Source organism: Conger conger, chromosome 10 (assembly GCF_963514075.1).
Source record: "Conger conger chromosome 10, fConCon1.1, whole genome shotgun sequence".
In the NCBI taxonomy this organism is placed as follows: domain Eukaryota; kingdom Metazoa; phylum Chordata; class Actinopteri; order Anguilliformes; family Congridae; genus Conger; species Conger conger.
The window spans coordinates 16,524,234-16,542,848 of record NC_083769.1 but is presented as its reverse complement, the minus strand read 5'-3'; the positions used below and the strand labels follow the sequence as shown (position 1 = coordinate 16,542,848).

Sequence of the window (18,615 nt, the reverse complement as noted above, 5' to 3'; positions counted from 1 at the left end):
TTTCTGTGTAATTACATCACATTTAAGCATAACTTGTATGTAGGCATTGCCTATAAACATATTCATCTCAATAATTTGGAAATTGTGTCAGAATAAAGCTGTCTGTATAAAGGAGATAGTTGTTACATTCACAGAGATGATTCTAAGCAAGACTATATTGGCAATGTAAATATACAGCAAGCACAAATACAATATAAAGTTCTGCTCAGTATTTGCCCTGAAATATGCTTGTCTCATGTCTTTTTCATCACCTTGTGTTGTAGAGCTGAAGGTGTTTACTTTTGTGGGGAAATATCAGTGGTATCTAAATGAATAGGAAATATGTTCATTTAGAGAACAATTCCCCAACAGAATCATTATGGAACTACCTACTCAGCATTCCAGCTGTAATTGGCCTTTAACGAGCATTACTGTCCTTGAATTGCAACCCCGGGCTTTAATATCAGGACTAACTTCAGATATTACACACTGCACTCTGCAAAATAAGACTTCCAAGACCCTACTTTCTCAAGTGGGGATGAAATTGCCTTGGTAGTTCTGTCATTCTGATGTTTTTGTTGCAAAGTTTTCCCAAAATGCCTACTTAGTGCATTGATTCAGGTTTTTAAACTTAATCTAGGGGTGGAACTCAGGTGTTAAATAACTCATTTTTATTAGCACCCATTGTTTTTGACCTGTCACTCAAACATGTGACCACGTGTGTATTACTAATTTTAAAAAAGCATTGCAAAAACCTTTGCAGATGTTGAAACCATTAGCTGATCTTACAGATTGAAAGACCTGGGATGTGAACATGGGACATTTATCCTTTATGGATTACACAGCCATTTCTCACACAGTGTGGCTCTTCAGGGTAAATCATCCCTTGAGACATTCAAAGTGTTGAATGAAGAGCAATTAGCAGCTCATTGCATATCAGAGTTGCAACTGCGGTTGGAACAAAAACCAGCATACGCAAGTCCCCCAGGATCAAGATCGAAAACCTCTGACCTACTCTACACTGACACTGCTTCAGTTGATGGTTTCCAAGCACCCAGCAGGGAGTGCTAATTTTAAATCTTACGGTGCATTCTAACATACTGCACTCTGAGAGGTATCAGAGATACCTCTCAAAGTGTGGTGAACACTTATTACAGCAACTGTACCAGATGAAATGTTCTCATTCAGGCATTCATTATGAATGTAAATCAGTCATTGAAACATTTACATCAGCCAAGCTTGGCACACACAACAGATCTTCATCATGTCAGACATTCCCCCGAACATCCTGACATAGCTATTCATTGCGGATTAGCTTCATTTGCTAGTTCTCAATGGAATTAATCCGACTTGTTTTCTTTAAAAAATTTAATAGAATGACACATCTCTGATGATCAATGAGTATATTGATCGTCTCTGAAACCCAGTAATTTTGTGAGAACTGCCATAAAGGGAGTATCAATGCTGTATGTCTCCTCCCTCTCTAACCAAATATCACATAATATTTTATTTTGTAGATGCTTTTATCCCCAAAGCAACGTACTATAAATACATACTGAAGGTCGTTGGAAGACAGGTCAGATAATGTATTCTCATAAAGTATCAGTTTGAAAAGTTGAAATGGAGGGTTTATGGATGGATATCTGGATGATGAAATTTGGTATGGATGAAGGATTTGGCTTATAGTGTAATGATTTAGTGATGGAAGCACTGTTTGGCACGGTATGAGGATTATTTCAAATTTAGAATAGGGGACTACATAAACAGTCCATTGCCATGCACATCAAGTGTAGTTCACACAGTAAGCGGTAAAGTTGAGTCATAAATTAGAAGGATGCCATGATTACCAAAAATGATTACAAAAAGATTGTAACATGGGAGTAAATTTATTCTATTAAAAGTATATAGTTTCCCATGAGTTTGAACATAAAATATAGATCATTATACATTGTGTTTATTATAGGTGGCCTTTTTTCCTTTATTTTCTTTATTTTCTTAAGGTTGCCATTCATTCTGGAGCCCACTGTATGATAAGGAGCCACAACATCAATATGCTACATTTGCAACATGAAAGTGTTAGAAGATAATGATAAATGTGTTACATGAAAGTGATACTAGATTGTGGGTAGCCCAGGCGAGGAGTTAGTCAAAGTCTGAATGCCTTTGAGTCTTTTGTGAAAACTGCTATAAAAATATAATTTAGTTGAATTGAGACTAAGGAGGAAAATGAGCAGCCATTGAGTTGTTCGTAGAGCACGGCATGTTAACTGTGATACTGTAAAATTGCCACCGCTGTGTAATAGTCACTCAGTCAGATGTGTTATGATGAGGTGATAAACAGACTTTATGTTTGCAGAGTAGAGGGCATAGGGCCATTTAGGGTGGTGCTGCAAGATAACGCACTAGTCCTTGGTGCGGTGACGTTCCCCGTACTGTAGACTGGAAGGGAATCCCAGCAGGACCAGTTAGTTATTTCTCATCATATTTCTGAGTTGTTTTTTATGTTTTGCATTGGCAATTGCATGGTTTTTACTTAAAGAGAGATTGTTTTTGTTGTTTTTATGTGGACTCCAGGAAGACTAGCTGGTTGCTATGGCACCAGCTAATGGGGATCCTTAATAAAATAACTAAAATAACAAATACTGCTATTTCTGAGAATGTTGGCGAGCCTGATTGGCTGCGGCACAGCCCACACAGGCAGGAATTTCCCCTGCATCGCAGTGTATTAGTAACTTGTGCTGTGCTGGAGCAGTGTTAGTCAGCAGTTGCACTGTTCTGGCTCAATAATGTCAGAGCACAGCAGGCACCAGACTACAGAGTGAAGATGAACAGCAGCTGGCTGGACATGCTCAGTAGACCATTTAACCTCACGTGGTTCAAGGAAGCTGCATGTATTGTATGCACAATAAAATAAAATGTACGTTTTGAAAAACAGAAGGAAAAAAAAACAGTTGAATGCCATACAAATACAGTATACTGTATATAATGCAATAAGTAATACGTTTAAAACACAGAGAAGAAAACAAAAGCAGACTTGCAACCCATGTACCTCCCTCGGGGAGCGTAACAATCCATACTTGTACACATTGCCATGAAATGTCCTTTCGTCACATGACCAAGAGCGAAATCGGAGCTTCTTCACGTTCATGTTGATAGTGGGCGGCCATCTATAATCCTGCCAACTCCCTGAATTTCAGTCACAACAGCTCATGCTAAGAGGCTCTTCGTGGGTGCTGCCCAGGACAAGCGGAATATTTGTGTGATATCAGAGGATTTTTTCTCACTCTGATATAACACAAATTCTAACATCTGCACAGCTACACTTTGTTTTTATGTTTGTTTATTATTCATTTTGTCACCTGTACTTTTTTTCCGGAGGGATTCCCCTCCCGTGCAGTGTAATGGCCGCCAGGTGTTAGCCAAACGGCCCATCCATCTTATTAGCATCAGGACTACCTCCCATTTAAGCCTACAGAGGCCACATACCATGGCATTCTTTTCTATCAGGAATCCTATGGGGGAAAACACCACTACGATTGGCTCTTTTGATCCAAGAAAATACACCACTGCCCTGTCATGTTTGGCTGTCTTATTCAGGTCAATATTCTGTAGCACTACTCTGATTAGCTGTCTGATCTAAGTGAAAATATCACAGCTCTGTTCTTGGGTGAGTGTTTCCTCTACTCAAGTAGTAACGTGCAAAAGAACACAATTTAATTTACTGCGCACTCTGCACCCCCCATACACATTTATATTACATACACTCAGTGATCACTTGTACTAGGTAGACCTGTACATCAGCTTGTTAATTGAAATATTGTAAATATTTAAAAAATATAATAAATCAGCCAATCATGTGGCAGGAACTAAAGACATAAAAGCATGGTCAAGAGGTTCAGCTGTTGTTCAGACCAAAAGTCAGAATGGGAAAGAAATGTGATCTAAGTGACTTTGACCGTGGCATAATTGTTGGTCTCTGCTGACCTCACTTTTTTAAATTGCATTTCGATTACATTTAGATTGCAAGTGTTCTGTTCTTGTTTTTTATTAGTTTGTTTCTTTTCTAAGTTGGTCGATGGTCAGGCAGGTTCTTTATTTGTTTTGGATAGTTTAGGTCAGAGTAGGGAAGCTTACTTGCGGAAGACTCCTTTTTGTTTTCTCACAAGTTCTATTAGCAACAGTGTAGCTGTCCTGTGTTTCGTGCTTGGACAACTTACCCATGGTCATTTACTTTTCCTTTTTGATTCATTTGAAATGTTTTTTATTTTTATTTGTATTTTTACTTCATGTTGCGGTCCATTTTGTTTGCCCATGTTATGTGGGAGAGAGTTTGGGCATCAACATGTCTCTGCTTACACACACACTTGCAGTCCTCAACAGTCCTCATCAGAGTGTAAAATTGAAAAAAGAGCTGTGTAACCTGGGTCAGTGTAGCAGGTGCTAAGCTTCGTGCTTTGCTTGTAATGCATGTTGTTATGACTTCTGTGGGAACATGACCTTTTGTGATGAGTTTGCTTTTGTGATCAGGTTGTTTGATATATCTGGTAAGTGCTTGCTTGCTTGCTTGTCTTTCTCTGTTTGCCCAGTCATTGAATGTTGTGTGGTGTGTGTGCGTGCAACTGCAGAGGTTAAAAAAAGCTATAGAACACTGCCCACAGAACTACTGCAGAGGTAAGATGTATTGCTGCATTTTAGAATTTGGTCAAACTCTGTTACTATGAGCTTTTGTAATGGGGGCACAGATTAAAGCATATGATGGTACTGTACAGCATAAACAAGTTGAAAAGCAGTTCAAATCTTAGTACAATCTGAATGGTTGCAGTATGTCACTAGGCATGTAATTTAGTGCATCAGTGGTGACATACATATCCATATTTACAGTGTGTTACTGTATGTATATATACAGTGAATGCCTGCCAGTATAAGCATTTATGAATGTCTATTTGTTTGCCGCAGTTATATGGTGCTTGTAAAGAATCATTCACAGAACATGCTTTCACAATGTCGGCGTTCTTTGTGGTTCTTTGGCTCTTCCCACCCGTAGCGGTCAGAAGGTGAGCCTGAAAGAGAGGGTGTTCTCCAGCCCGCGGGGCTCGAGCGCCAAGGGGAAGAGCTCCCCCCAGGGGCCGGGGCAGGGAATGCGCCGGTCCCCCAGCGCCGAGAACATCATGGAGGAGAGCCCCAGCAAAGTGCCCAAGAGCTGGAGCTTCACCGAGCGCAACCGGGCCCGGCAGGCCTTCCGCATGAAGGGCAGCGCCTCCCGCCAGAACTCAGAAGGTAGGGTCGCCCAACCGCGTCACACCGGCCGTGAGCCATTTACCCGCGCCCGTTGATTTGGGCGGGTGGCGGGAGAGGGTGTCGGCCAATGAGAATGTCAGCCTGCCGCAAAGCATTCTGTGTATGCAGCGGTAAGAGAGTCTCCCAAATATCAAAGCCGACACCTGCTTTGTGCTTGGAGATCGTTTCAGTTCCCCCCGCGGTGATCTGAAGCTCTGTTAATGACAAACTCAGTCCGAGACAGCGGTGTCAGGAGAATTAATCGATGCGTTTTATCGCTGCGTTGAAGACCTTGTTTGTCCTTATTCGTTAATCTGGTTGTTTTGTTCTGTGGTCGAGAGGTCACAGTTTGGTGTTGCATTCATGACTGTGATTTTGTGTTTTCATAGACTGGGTATTGTATTCACAAAACATTATACATCAGCTCCGATCAATCATGTCATATCGCATCATGAATCACTGAACAAAAAGTATTGGGAAAATATGTTAATGTCTACAATTTCAGGGAGCTGTTTGTCTATATTTCTGTGCTCTATATGATGAAAATATATACAGCACTTTGTAATTGCGGCTCTTAGTTGTTACAGTGTTGTAACATAATTCTGTCTGTCAAATCTTGACCGAACCCTTTTCATCTCTCTTCGACATCGGTACTAAAGTGATGATTGAGATGCAGGATGAAGATTTGAAAACGAAGAGCTCTCCAGGTCAGAAAAAGGAATGGCTTGCTGTCTGTTTGGACATCTACAGTAAAATAACCACACAGCCAATAGCTATGCTATTGCTATTGTGCTTTTGTAGCTTATTATATATTATATTCGAATCTTATTTTCTATATAGTTGAATTGATTATTTCAGAACACTGGTGAAATGTGGCATTAACCTCAGATCATGCATATGTTTAAACAAAATCACTGTGTTTTATGTTTTATATGCAGGTACATGCAATCAATTATGTATAGTGGGCTCCAGAATTATTGGCACCCCTGACTGGCAATGCACAAGAAAATAGACAATATAATTATTGACAAACTGTCAACTTGTGAAAAATTCTGTACTTTATTAATGTTTCAATGGAACCAACCAAAATCAAATGTTCATTTAATAAAAAAATAGATTTCACTAATAAAATAGGGACACTGCATATCATAGCATCATTACTGCTAGTTTACATCAGGTTCAAGTAGCTAATGTACACATAGACATACGGTATGGTTTAATGGTTAATAGGACTTGCTCAAATTCTATAGAATGGAAGTTGTACTTCATTGCAATCAAAATAGAATTCAGGGATGTTGTATTTTACCTACACCCCCTATGTCCAGATAATCAGATTCTTCATAAGCAATTTACACGAAGATTCCAAGGGCACCTCATTACTTATAGGAATCAAAGCTCTGATCAAAACCTTTATTGATTAATAGCTGGTTCTGAAGCAAGTCTGAAAAAAACTATGCAGATGGTAAACTTTCTACGGCATTAAGAGCTTGCATGTTTTTGTGAGGCAGACCCTAAGCAAATGAATGAACAACTGCAAATGTATGTGGAGTACATTGATGGTAAGACACAACTCAAACCATGGTTTTGTTTTTCTCTGAGAGTTCACCTCCCAGTGTCACCACCAGAAAACGCATCCCAGTACAGATGTTCTAGCACAGCAGATTTCCTTTATGAAGCAGAACATGATTCATTTTAATGTCACGAGTTGTGAACAGTACATTCTAAATAACGATAGACACCCCTTGTCTATTATGCAACATATTCATTTATCATATTCATGTGCTTTGCCATATAATATTTACTTTTAAAAAATGTTATAATGATAATAATCCCAGGGATGGAGGAAGTCTTTCATTTGAGCAAATTTGAGAAACAACTGTGAAGGAGAAAGGAACTAAGCACATTGTGATGCGCTAAAATTAGATTAGATTAGATTATATTAGACTAGACTAGATTAGATTAGGTTGGATTAGATTAGATTAGATTAGGTTGGATTAGATTAGGCTGGATTAGATTCGATTAGACTAGACTAGATTAGATTAGGTTGGATTATATTAGGTCTCTGACCGTTTAAGAACTCTGAGGGCACATTGGGAGGGCACTCTGAGGGCACACTGTCAAACATCCAGCAACAACAAAATCCCAAGATTTAGAGCTCATGGTGCTTTTATGTGGAATTAAATGAAATGCCTTTTTGCCTTGAAATGATCATAACTACTAATTTTATCTAACATATCCTCTTAACTGTTCCTTAACCAACTTTATTTCCTGTCTCTTCCTCTCCGCTTCTTTGCAGCAATTGAGGGGTTGATCAGTAAGAGACTGTCGTGCCTCTGCTAGGGGTTGACTGCAAGAACGTAACAAAAAAACATCTAACAAAGCACAAACATTACATCGCTGAAATCTAAATCTCAGAAAAGAATGTCTGAGACAGGCTGTTGCATGTCAGGCATTAGAGAACATCTCATTAACCTTCCGCCATTACTGCAACCATCGGCCCATCCCTACGACTGACTCCCCCCCCCAATGTCTGCCATCCCGCATTCTCACCTGCATGAAGGAAGCTGCCTATGCTTTTTCCTGGGTACAGCCTCCACCCAAAAACCCTCGAGCTCAGAAGCGCACCACCCCGATGCGCTTGTCCTGCGATTGGCCTACCGTACCTGTCCATCAGTGTGGCGTGGTGGGCTCTTTGTGATCCTGGTGCAGATTTATATTTGAAAGCTATTTTCTGGCCCTGTCCAAGTCCGTATGTCAGAGAGGATACTGGAGACAAATACATTGATGCAGTGGCCCAAAATGACAGACTTCCTAACAATGCCCCTTTCATCCTCCAAGAAATAGCTTTTTTGCAGAATCTATAGATGCTCTGCAGCTTTTAAAAAATAAGTTTGTGCCATGAAAAAACCTTGCATCATTTTGGATTTTTGAAGCATTGAACATTCTCATCCAGTACTTTGTCCTATCAGTGTTTAATATTACTTTTGCCTGACTAGCATTTGGCAGACTCTCATCCAGCGTCGCCATAGGAGAGTATGGTACAAACACTGCTAAGATCAGGGATCGAAGTGCAATAATTCTCTAGAGCGGGAAATTATAGTCCCAAGAGATGCAGCAAGTGGACTAACAACAACTTATTAACATGATGTTAAGTCTGTTACTCCTCTTGAGATAACACAATGTTATGCTGGCCAGATAAAATAGAAGCTGCTCCTTGAGGTTCTTGACAGTTTAATTTCTCTTTAACAATACAATGTTTTGGCTTGGCACCAACAATTTCATTATATACTTACTGTATATGAATGTTTGCCATTCCTTGTATCAATGTGGCTATAGAATGGTTTATGTTTCTCTGCATGCTGCAGTGTAGTTTTAACTCGTCAATGCATGACAACACTAAGATATATACATTTTTTGAGAAATAATACTGCATGAGTAAGATTTTCTATGTGGAAAAATTTAATTAATCTTTTTCTTCTGTGATGCAGTGAATGCGAAAGCTACTCATGGTGCATATTTGTGTCCTGAAGCATACATTTAATAATTTACATTACATTTAATTAAGAATTAAAACACATTAGACATGTCAGGGACTCAGGTTAGTAAAGAAGACAATTACAATATATGTTGTATTGAACAAATTCATAAATGTGGAGAAAATATTAACTGTTCAGCAAGGAAATGCAAAACTTTCCCCTGACAAATGAGTCTGCTTTCATACACGGCCTTCAAACTGAAATTTATACCCATGTGTTGTTCTCAGTGTCAAACGTATTATTATTCTGAGTTTAACAGCAATGAGAATCCCCAATTTTTATTCAGCATGAAATTTGATAACGTTTCCTGCAGTGAAAGAGTTCCACAATTGTGATGTGAACACGAGCATTCTGGAGGTCGGAAGACGGTTATGACTGATTTATTGATTACTGACAGGTTGTTTCTACATGAAAAATGTTGTTTTAGGATTGAAAATTCAATGAAGAGGCTTGATAAAGCCTAGTGAGGCATCCAGTGGGTCTATTGGGGACATTAGTTATATACTGTATTCATATTTACCTTATAGAAACAAATGACCTTTTTTAAGAATCACTTTCAACACTCTTTTCAATTTCATCCATACCGCCTCTGAATTAGCCATGATCTATTCATTTATTTTCTTATTTATGCATTTTTATGCATTCATGAAGTAGGAATTAAACATTTAATTTCCAGTGGATATGATTATTTAGCAATACTGGTAGCTAACTCTTATAATACCCTTGCAATGCTCATCTTGTCACTTTGGACCTGACATGAAGCTTCATTGGATTTATATGTTTACAAATAGATGTTTTGTTTATAGCTGGTTGTCAGCAGAAGGGCCAGACTGGTCAAAGCTGACAGGAAGGTGACAATTACGCAAATAACCACACATTACAACAGTGGTATGCAGAAGAGCATTTTTGAACACACAACGCATCAAACCTCTAAGTGGATAGGCTACAGCAGCAGAAGTCTAGAAATTAAGTCTAATAAATACCTAATAAAGTACTCATTGAGTGTATACAGATATAGCAGAGCAGGAAAATTCTAAATATCTACTGAGCAATACGAAAAAAATATTTACAGCAAAAACGGCAAGGCACAAACTCAAGCAATGAGGCAGGCCCAGGGAAGATGAGAGATGAGCATGAGACAAGGCAGGAACAAAGACCAAGCAGCAAGACCACAAACACAAAGGAATGAATACTAATACTACCGGTGCAAACACTATCCTAATAATACAGACATGTGCAGAACTCAAAGAATGCTAATACAGTGTATGAATTAACACAACACAAACAGAAACTGGGCAACAGGCGCCCTCTAGCGCGGACTGGTAGGCACAGTGACAGCAGCAAACTGGCTCATCCTGTCAAGTTCCTGTTCTGTAACATGAATGTGACCCAAGGTCTGGAATCTGTTAATGCACTGTTCCAGTGTGTGGATGGGCCCCACAGTCTGGTATCTGTTAAACCTGTTCAAGTGTGTGGATGGGTCCCAAGTTTCTGTTATGTTTAATGGTAAATGGACTGTGTTTATATTGCACTTTTTACAGCAACTAGGGCTACACAAAGCACTTTACAATTAAGTGTAGATGGGCCCCACAGTCTGGAATCTGTAAAGGCACTGCTCCAGTATGTGGATAGCCCCTGCAATCTGGTATCTGTTGATTCTCTGTTCCAGTGTGTGGATGGACCCCGTGGTCTGGTATATGTTAAGGCTCTGTTCCAGTGTGTGGATGGACCCCGTGGTCTGGTATATGTTAAGGCTCTGTTCCAGTGTGTGGATGGGCCTCACAGTCTGGTATCTGTTAAGGCTCTGTTCCAGTGTGTGGATGGGCCCCATGGTCTGGTATCTGTTAAGGCTCTGTTCCAGTGTGTGGATGGGCTCTGTTCCACTGTGTGGTATTGAATGTGGACTGTGTCATCGTCACACTAATTACAACTTCCAGTACATATCTTCCATCAATTGCTCAAACCATACATTACATTGTCCGGTCCAGACCACAAACCAGAGCTGTACAAATCATTTGAAAACTGGACATTTTGGTTGAAAAACCCCCCGGTAGTCAATCGGGCAATCAAGGAGATCAACCTTGCAAGTCCACCTGCTGAGCTGCACCTTAAAACCTTTTATCACATGCAAAACTAATAACACAACCAATGATTGGTGCAAAACCTTTGCCATGGTTTTGTGTGAGCTAAAAGGTTTTGCATATGCTAAACGTTTCAGTAAATGAAAAAAAGTAGTTTGTTCAAACTCCTGTCTGTGTGATCCCGTCTTTCCTGAATGTTGATAGCTTATGGTGCAGCAATGAATGTGAAGGAATAATATTAGACTTTCTGAATTGGGGAGAAAGCTCTGGAAAAAAAACTATTTTTTGAATGTGCAAAACTGACATAAATTTCATTGTTGTATTGCTGATTTTTTTCATTTGCATTGAATTTTACATCTGGGTGTGAAGCATTACACTGGGCCTCTCCACACCACTTGCACAGAGATGCATCTGTATGGTCTTCTGTTAGAACATCCCGGGTGCACAGGAATTGTTCTCTTCCTTGTCATCGTAGAGATAACAGTTACGGGCAGGTTGTAAAAATGACAAATAAGCTTCTCGCTAACTGCTAACTGTTAGCCGCTTGCTGTGCATCTGTACGTTTTTAACATGCACTGTCACTACCTGAACTTCCTGTGAGGAATTTGCTTAGATTCCTTTATGCAGCCGCCATGCAGCCTTTATGCTTGTTATATAGGTCATCTGCTGAGGATAGGGATCTACTTCCTGTTAGACAGGAACAAGATCCTCACTTCCTGCTGAGTTGCGAATCTTTGGTCTGTAACTCTGACTCCGACTGCAGATTGCACATATAACAAAAGATAGCACATTACATTAAGTAAGCAATTTACTTATGCAATTACAGTGTAAAAGCTTGTAACTGCTATGTGTGACTTCATGAACAAACATAAACATGAATGCAGAGCCAGTTGTAGTGTTTGTGATTATAAAGGTTACCTGGTTAACCTTTCATAAATCATGACCCCAACCTAATGTACACTCCTGCTGAGCTCATCTATTCCAAAACCTTGACATGACCCAAACCTGAAACCTAAACTTGCTTCTCTGTTTGCACAAACTATGAAACTTCTACTACCATAGAGCTCTGACTGCAGTGTAATTGCATCTGTAAATTGCTTGACATAAAGCGTGACCGAGCCCAGTCTGACGGACACCACAGCTGCCTGCCTCCGTTTGAGGTCCCATTGCTCTCTTCTAGCTGTTCCACCCGAGAAGAGCGGTGTCACACCGCCGCCACCCCAGAATGCCTCATGTTTCTCGGCCATAGCGGTCGGCTCAACCCCTTAACCTCCAGGATTGCCTCCCTGGAAACGCAAAACAAACTCCAGTACCCACCCTCCAGACGCGCACGCCACGCCTTTGTGCGTTGGGACCTTGTATTTAGACATGCCATGCCACTGAATTCAAGACGCACAGTCGCAAAGCTCCTCCCCTCAGAAGTAACAGTGCCAAATCTCAGGCCAGTCTCCCCGGCCCATGCGGGCTAATACCCATGACTTGAGCATGCTTGGTTCCATGCAAGCACAGAGGCTGAGTAGGTTATCTGGAGGTTTTGGGGCTGTAGCCTGTCCGCTCTGCCACCCCCCCCTCCTTTAACACCTGTAACATCCCTCTCCTTATCCCCGTAGAGGCCAGCCTGCCGGGAGATGACATCGTGGACGACAATAAAAGCTGCCACTGTGAGTTTGCGGCACAGGATTTAACCCCCGGACTGAAGGTCACAATCAGGGCCGTGTGGTAAGAGACGGCTGACTGTTATATGTGTTCACATATCAACTTTAATCCTGCTATTATGTTTGGGATAGATTTGACCCCATTCACTTTTTGACTTTGACTTTGAAACAGTTATTCTTGTTTTTTTCATGTTAATACTGTACTTACTTTTCTGAATTTGGTGGGATTATACAGCGGGTGTGTTCAAAAGTCTTGTTTCAAAATTCCTGTACCAGTTGTCTACAATGGTGTTGTGTTGCATCATTTTGATCCCATTTACATTTTTTGTGGCTGATTCTGGGGGTACTTTCCCATACAGGTTTCAAACTTTCACTTAACCTCAGACTCTAAAATGAGAAGTTTCACACAGATTTTAAATATTTACGGACAAAAGGCTAGTAATTTGAAAGACATTCAGCAGGTGACACACAGTGTCAGAACTTTCCAATTACAATCATTTTGTGTCTGTTTAAACAAAACATAAACATCGTAAAAATTTCAACATAATAGGATGGTTAATTTGAATATGAATACAATATGTTTCCGTTAAGAATAATAATTGGATTTTATTTCTTCCTCCCGATGCAGAGGTCATACAGAATGCATGCACATTAAAATGTTCAGTGTTAATGTGACTCCATTATGAAAATGGTCATGACATTCAGAGAATCTGCTTTGCTTTATTTGTGTTGGGAGTTTCTCATGCCCCTGCATTTCCCCCACTGGCAGCATTATGAAATTCTTGGTGTCAAAGAGAAAGTTCAAGGAGAGCCTGAGACCGTACGATGTGATGGACGTCATTGAGCAGTATTCGGCTGGTCATCTGGACATGCTGTCCCGGATCAAAAACCTGCAGTCCAGGCAAGATGCTGCACCAGCCACCCTTCCGTTACCCAAAACTTCTTTCTCCCCGTCCTTTGTCTCCTGCTCTGTCCCCAAAGTCTCCTTAATCCAGGCAGTTTACCAAACAAGGACAGCACATGGCCAACTGGTCACCCACAATGTACTCATTCACAGCATCAACTGGTGAACATGGCCAACTGTTCACCCGAAGTTTAATGTACCACACATTGCATGTTTCTTGTGTTCTCTCTTGTGTGTATTGTCCTTTATGCTAAAAAGTCACCTTATCCAGCTGCGTTCCTCCAAAAAGGAAAGGGTTTTCAAGGCAGCAGGGCACCGCACCATGCCCTCTCTGTGTTGCTTGAGGTGGAGGCTTCTGGGTAATGGCTTTTTATGTGTTTGTCATTGTACTCCAAACTCCATGCTCACAGCCCAGTCCCCATCCTTTTATTTCCACAGAGCGGTTTGTCCTACCATCGTCTGCACACTTCTGCTGATGTGTAAATATACGTTTCCAACAGATCTGCTTAGCTCAGGGATTTGCGTCTACCAGGGAAATTTCACAACAGGGAAATATCCCTGCTAGCACAATGTGATGGATCACATTGCATTCGCTGCTCCAGGAGCAGATCTCATTACGGTCAGTGGTATGAACATTTCTGCGGTTGATGGACCCGGTCAATCCCTGTCTCTGAAGTTGTGCCAACCACGATACAAGGGAGACCACACGTCGGTCTGCCCTGCAATATTTGGATACATCTGTATCTCCTCCCATTTCCATGGGCAAGTTCTTCACCCCATAAGTACTATATATGCTGTGAGTTTATGAAACAGTTGCACATATACGTAAAATGTATTCCAGCTTCCACAACCAACAGCTACAGTATATTTCCAGATTCATTGAATTCAGGCAAATGTATGCAAGGATGCTGAGACAGGTTATTTGCACCATCACTGATGTCAATTAACATAATCAATTGAAGTTGACATTGTGAAAACTTCAGACCTTATTATTCACAGTTTGAGAACATGTTTAGTCGCTGGAGTAAATGCATGGTAAGGAAAATGGAAAACTTGCTGACTGCTTATAAAAACAACTGTTTCTCACTTGTGAATGATGAAGTCACCACTGACTGAGCCATGCTCAAATCATGTGTTGCCAATTTTCTGACTAAAAGTGGCTTCTAAATACCCCAAATCAAAATGTGGCAGTAACATGAAACACTCCAAGTGAAATTTCCTGTGACATCCTTGTAAATGTAGGTACAGATTTAGAAGGTGTAACTGTCATCTGTGCCCATGACTTTAATCATTGTGCATTAGGAGCCAATTTGATAAAAACATTTGTATTAGAAAATCTGGAAAAATTGGACAATGTCGCTGTTTAGTTAAACGTGTGAACGGAATATATTTCCACTTATTTGCCCATGTCGTTGGATATTTATGTTTATTCTTTTTCTTTCATTTTCTGTGTGTTATGACTCCCCGTGTGTTGCATCACTGTGCATTGTGCTGGTGTCTTTTCTATGTACCTCGCCAGGGTAGACATGATCGTGGGCCCTCCCCTCTCTACTCCCCGTCATAAGAAGTATTCCTCCACCAAGGGACCCAAAGAGTCACCCCAGTACCCTCCTAGGTTAGGTTTCATCGGATTGCATCTCTGCCATCAGGAATTTGGCTTTTTCCTTTCCCCATTTGCTCCACTGCCGATGCCCCTGTCCTTCTCCTGGCTACATGGCAGTGCTCTTGAACTATGCCCAGAAACAGGATTCAGTCAGCAGTTGTGTTCACATACACATTTTGGCAATGGCTGGACGCTCTGAACTAGTGATCCTCAATCCTGGTCCTGGAGACCCACAGGTCAGCTGCTTTTTGTTTTCACCTTAATCAGTTACCAATCGACACCCAAGAAACCAGGGTGTTCGACAAAGCAGGGTTACTGAGTTAGCTGGAGTAAAACCTGGCTATATTTATAGACAGATATTTTACGTCGGTCCACTTAATTTACTTCATTTGGGAAGGGTCTGGGTTTTACTCAATCCAGTTATCAGGCTTTGTGGAAAAGACCTGATAACTGACCTGAGTTAGCCTTGTAATTAATTTCTTTACTGAGCAATTGCTGTGCTACTCAAGTGCTGAATAACAACAAAAGCCAGCAGTCACTGCACCCCTCTAGGGCCAGGATTGAGGACCACTGCACTAAACCCTGCAGTCTTAAACTGCTTTCAGATGATCAGCGTCAAACTCTATGTTCAGTAAGGCGTTGACTACACGAGTAGAATCGAGCTAACTAAATTAGCCATGTAGCCTACATTAAATGGCTCTGTTTGTGTTGCTAGGTAGCGTACTCCTGCTTCTTACAAAGCTGTGATGTGACTGGATCCTCTAGGAGGTCAGCTTCAAACGAGCTCAAAGTTTAAACAATTTTCACCGTGATGGAACTCAACTTGGCTTTGTTATGAGCTGTGCGCTACGCCAGGCTTAGCATTGCTGCCAAGTCGGGCTTCCACACTCCCTCCATAGCAATTTAACAGCTTGACGCTGTGTCAAGCGTTTCAGTGCTGATCATGTGAAAGCAGCTTTAGAAATAAAGGTTCAGTGGAGTTACAGTATGGAAGGGATAATAATCCTATGAACAAGTCACTTACGAGGAAATAATTGCTCGACGGGGTGGTGCTACGGCCCGAACCGAAGCCGGAAGGCCTTTTACCACCATGAAGGTCAATTATTTCCTGATAACTGACTCATTCATATGGTCTTATCTCACTTATACCACTCCTGGCTCGCCAAAGTAACGTAGTTTTGGACAATTTATTTTTAGTTGAGAAACAAATGTATTAATTGAAGCGCAATTGGAACGGGAGAAAAAATTGTCCCTGTTGCTGAGAAAAAAAAAATGTTCACGCAGCCTAGAATTGACCGATGCAACTAAAAGACAAATGCATCATCGCCAAAGAAAAGTCAACTAGCTCACTATTGCTGAAAGAACATGAAAGGTTCGCCTATTAACTGATCTTAGCTCGCAAAATAAGAGTAGGCTATTCTATTTATAGAAATTATGATGCTGAAGCTTCAGTGCCATGCAACTGAACATATCCTTTCCCGTTTTCAAATGAAGCATAGAAAGATCTCAGTATTTCGTTGAGTTGTACAGCACAGCTCCTTCTTGCAAAACGACATATTAACGGACTTTACAGTGTACTGAATATTTTAGCTATTTTAGCATCTTGGGGCGTTCCGTGTCTAAGTATATTCCTCTACGCTTGCGGCACTTTCTGTTTTTTTACGAAGTGAATTACTGATAGTACTAAACGTTTGATGATTTTTTTCCTCACTCACTCGTGTTGTACGTTATGTTATTATTACTGCGCAAGTTAAAACGCTCGGTTATATTATGTTTGAAAGATCTCACAGTTATCTTTCCGACAATGCAATGTAGCCTACAGTACCTAACATATTTTTGTCACCAGGTCGCCTATAACCGGACTACTTGCACAAATTCGAACTGCATTGGCTAGTGCATGATGCGGGCATTGATATTTGTTTGATATTTAGCTAGTTAGATCTGTTCTCGTTTGGGGTGCCTAAAGCATGTTTTAGATGCAACATTAGTATGTCCAAACTTAAAATAACGTATAAATACTGACCACAGATATGCTTAGCTAGATGTAATTTGTTGCCACTAAGAAAGCATTGGATAAAAACAATTGTTATCTACAAATTTGACCTTAGCTATTGACTTGTGAATCAAGTGTTATAACTTGTTGCCATGGTCACATGACCTTTTATTTCAGGATATTGTCATGGATTTCTAAGATGACAGTTTCACAAGTTTTTGTGTTGTGACTGTAATGTGGTAAAATAAGACAGGGAAAATGTGAATACACCACATACTGTATATGGGTGGGCAAATGTGCATGAAAGCCTGCCTGCCACATATGCTGCACATACTTTCTTTCAGCAGTAATAATGCCTTCAAAAATTCAAACATTCTAGAAACGTATAAAAGACTATCTTGGTAATAATCTAAATTTTGGTTTATTAGTGACACAAAACACAACTCAGACTTGCGTATGAAATGGCTGAAAGGCAGGCACGAATATGTATGAGTATGAAAGGCTCTGGGTCTTTACCGTTTAGGTAGTGATGATTCATCATAATCCTGTGGAGTCCCTGAATTGTCGCACGCTCAATGGATCAGATATACCTGAGTGCCCATACTGACACCTACGGAAGTCCATGGAAAAGCACATAACTGGGGGTGGCAGAGTTATCAAGGTATCCTCACTGCTCACCAGCAGCTCCTCCTGGTGTACGAGGGAACCACAGTGTGTTTGCACCAGATAGATTTGAAGTGCCAAGGGTAGACCCAGTGTTTCTGTAAGTTTTGCTTAGATTTCCTTTCACATTGACAAACAAGAAACATGCAGGAAAAACAAGATTCCTATTTAGATGTGATTCAATCCAAGCACCTGTGGGTGAATAGGCCAGGTGTGGGAACATCCTTGCCCAACACTTGAAGGCACAGGGTTTAAAAGACACTTGGGCTAGCATCCATGCTAACCATTCAGAATTTATGGAGGATGATGCAACAGTGGGCCCATAGCTTCTGTTGACCATTAGGCGGGCGAAAGATAAACAGCAGGCAGGTAAGGAGCCAGCCATGTAGCCAATACGAGAAGGGATTATGCTGATATGCCTAATATGCATTGAGCTCCCTCCTTATCAGGATGCAGTGAATAGGAAACTGCTGCATTTGAGTGGCAGGGTTCGACAAACATCCCTTAACCCCTAATTCCAGCAGCGTATGCATGTCGGCATGAAGCATAAGGAAGCATGTGAGGTGTGATGCCCCTCGTCATCTTGTCCCATGTCTACTGACGTGCAAGTACTCCATTCACGAAGACAACCAACTGGACCTCTTTTTATTCCTCTACACGCAGCCCAAAGTCAAAGTGACCGCACCGTCCAGTCCTGATGGTATATATTTGGCTTACCATTGGCTCACAGACATAGACTTGGACATAGTCTTGGTGTACGACGTGTCTGTGCCCTTCCATACCATTTAACCCATGTGTATGAAACTCCCCCAGCCCGTAACACCTCCAGCTTGACAGACAGGCTGTTCCTAGCACTGCCCCTCCCGTCCCCCTACCCCCCACCCCCCAGTGGCCACACCACACCTGCAGTTATTCAAAAATCTG

At 41.0% G+C, this 18,615-nt stretch overlaps 1 protein-coding gene across 3 annotated transcripts in view; it reads left to right on the top strand.

The window, feature by feature from the left end:
* The window catches only part of LOC133138222 (potassium voltage-gated channel subfamily KQT member 2-like), a 63,469-nt gene that overhangs the window by 41,983 nt on the left and 2,871 nt on the right, over nucleotides 1-18,615 (top strand). Inside the window, exons 12-17 of one of the 3 annotated variants that reach the window (XM_061256799.1) lie at nucleotides 5,024-5,256; nucleotides 5,916-5,963; nucleotides 7,553-7,570; nucleotides 12,484-12,592; nucleotides 13,298-13,429; nucleotides 14,952-15,047. In XM_061256799.1, coding sequence (XP_061112783.1) covers nucleotides 5,024-5,256; nucleotides 5,916-5,963; nucleotides 7,553-7,570; nucleotides 12,484-12,592; nucleotides 13,298-13,429; nucleotides 14,952-15,047 — 636 coding nt within the window. The remainder of the gene's footprint in view (nucleotides 1-5,023; nucleotides 5,257-5,915; nucleotides 5,964-7,552; nucleotides 7,571-12,483; nucleotides 12,593-13,297; nucleotides 13,430-14,951; nucleotides 15,048-18,615) is intronic. The other 2 variants (XM_061256800.1, XM_061256802.1) reach the window with 2 other exon arrangements.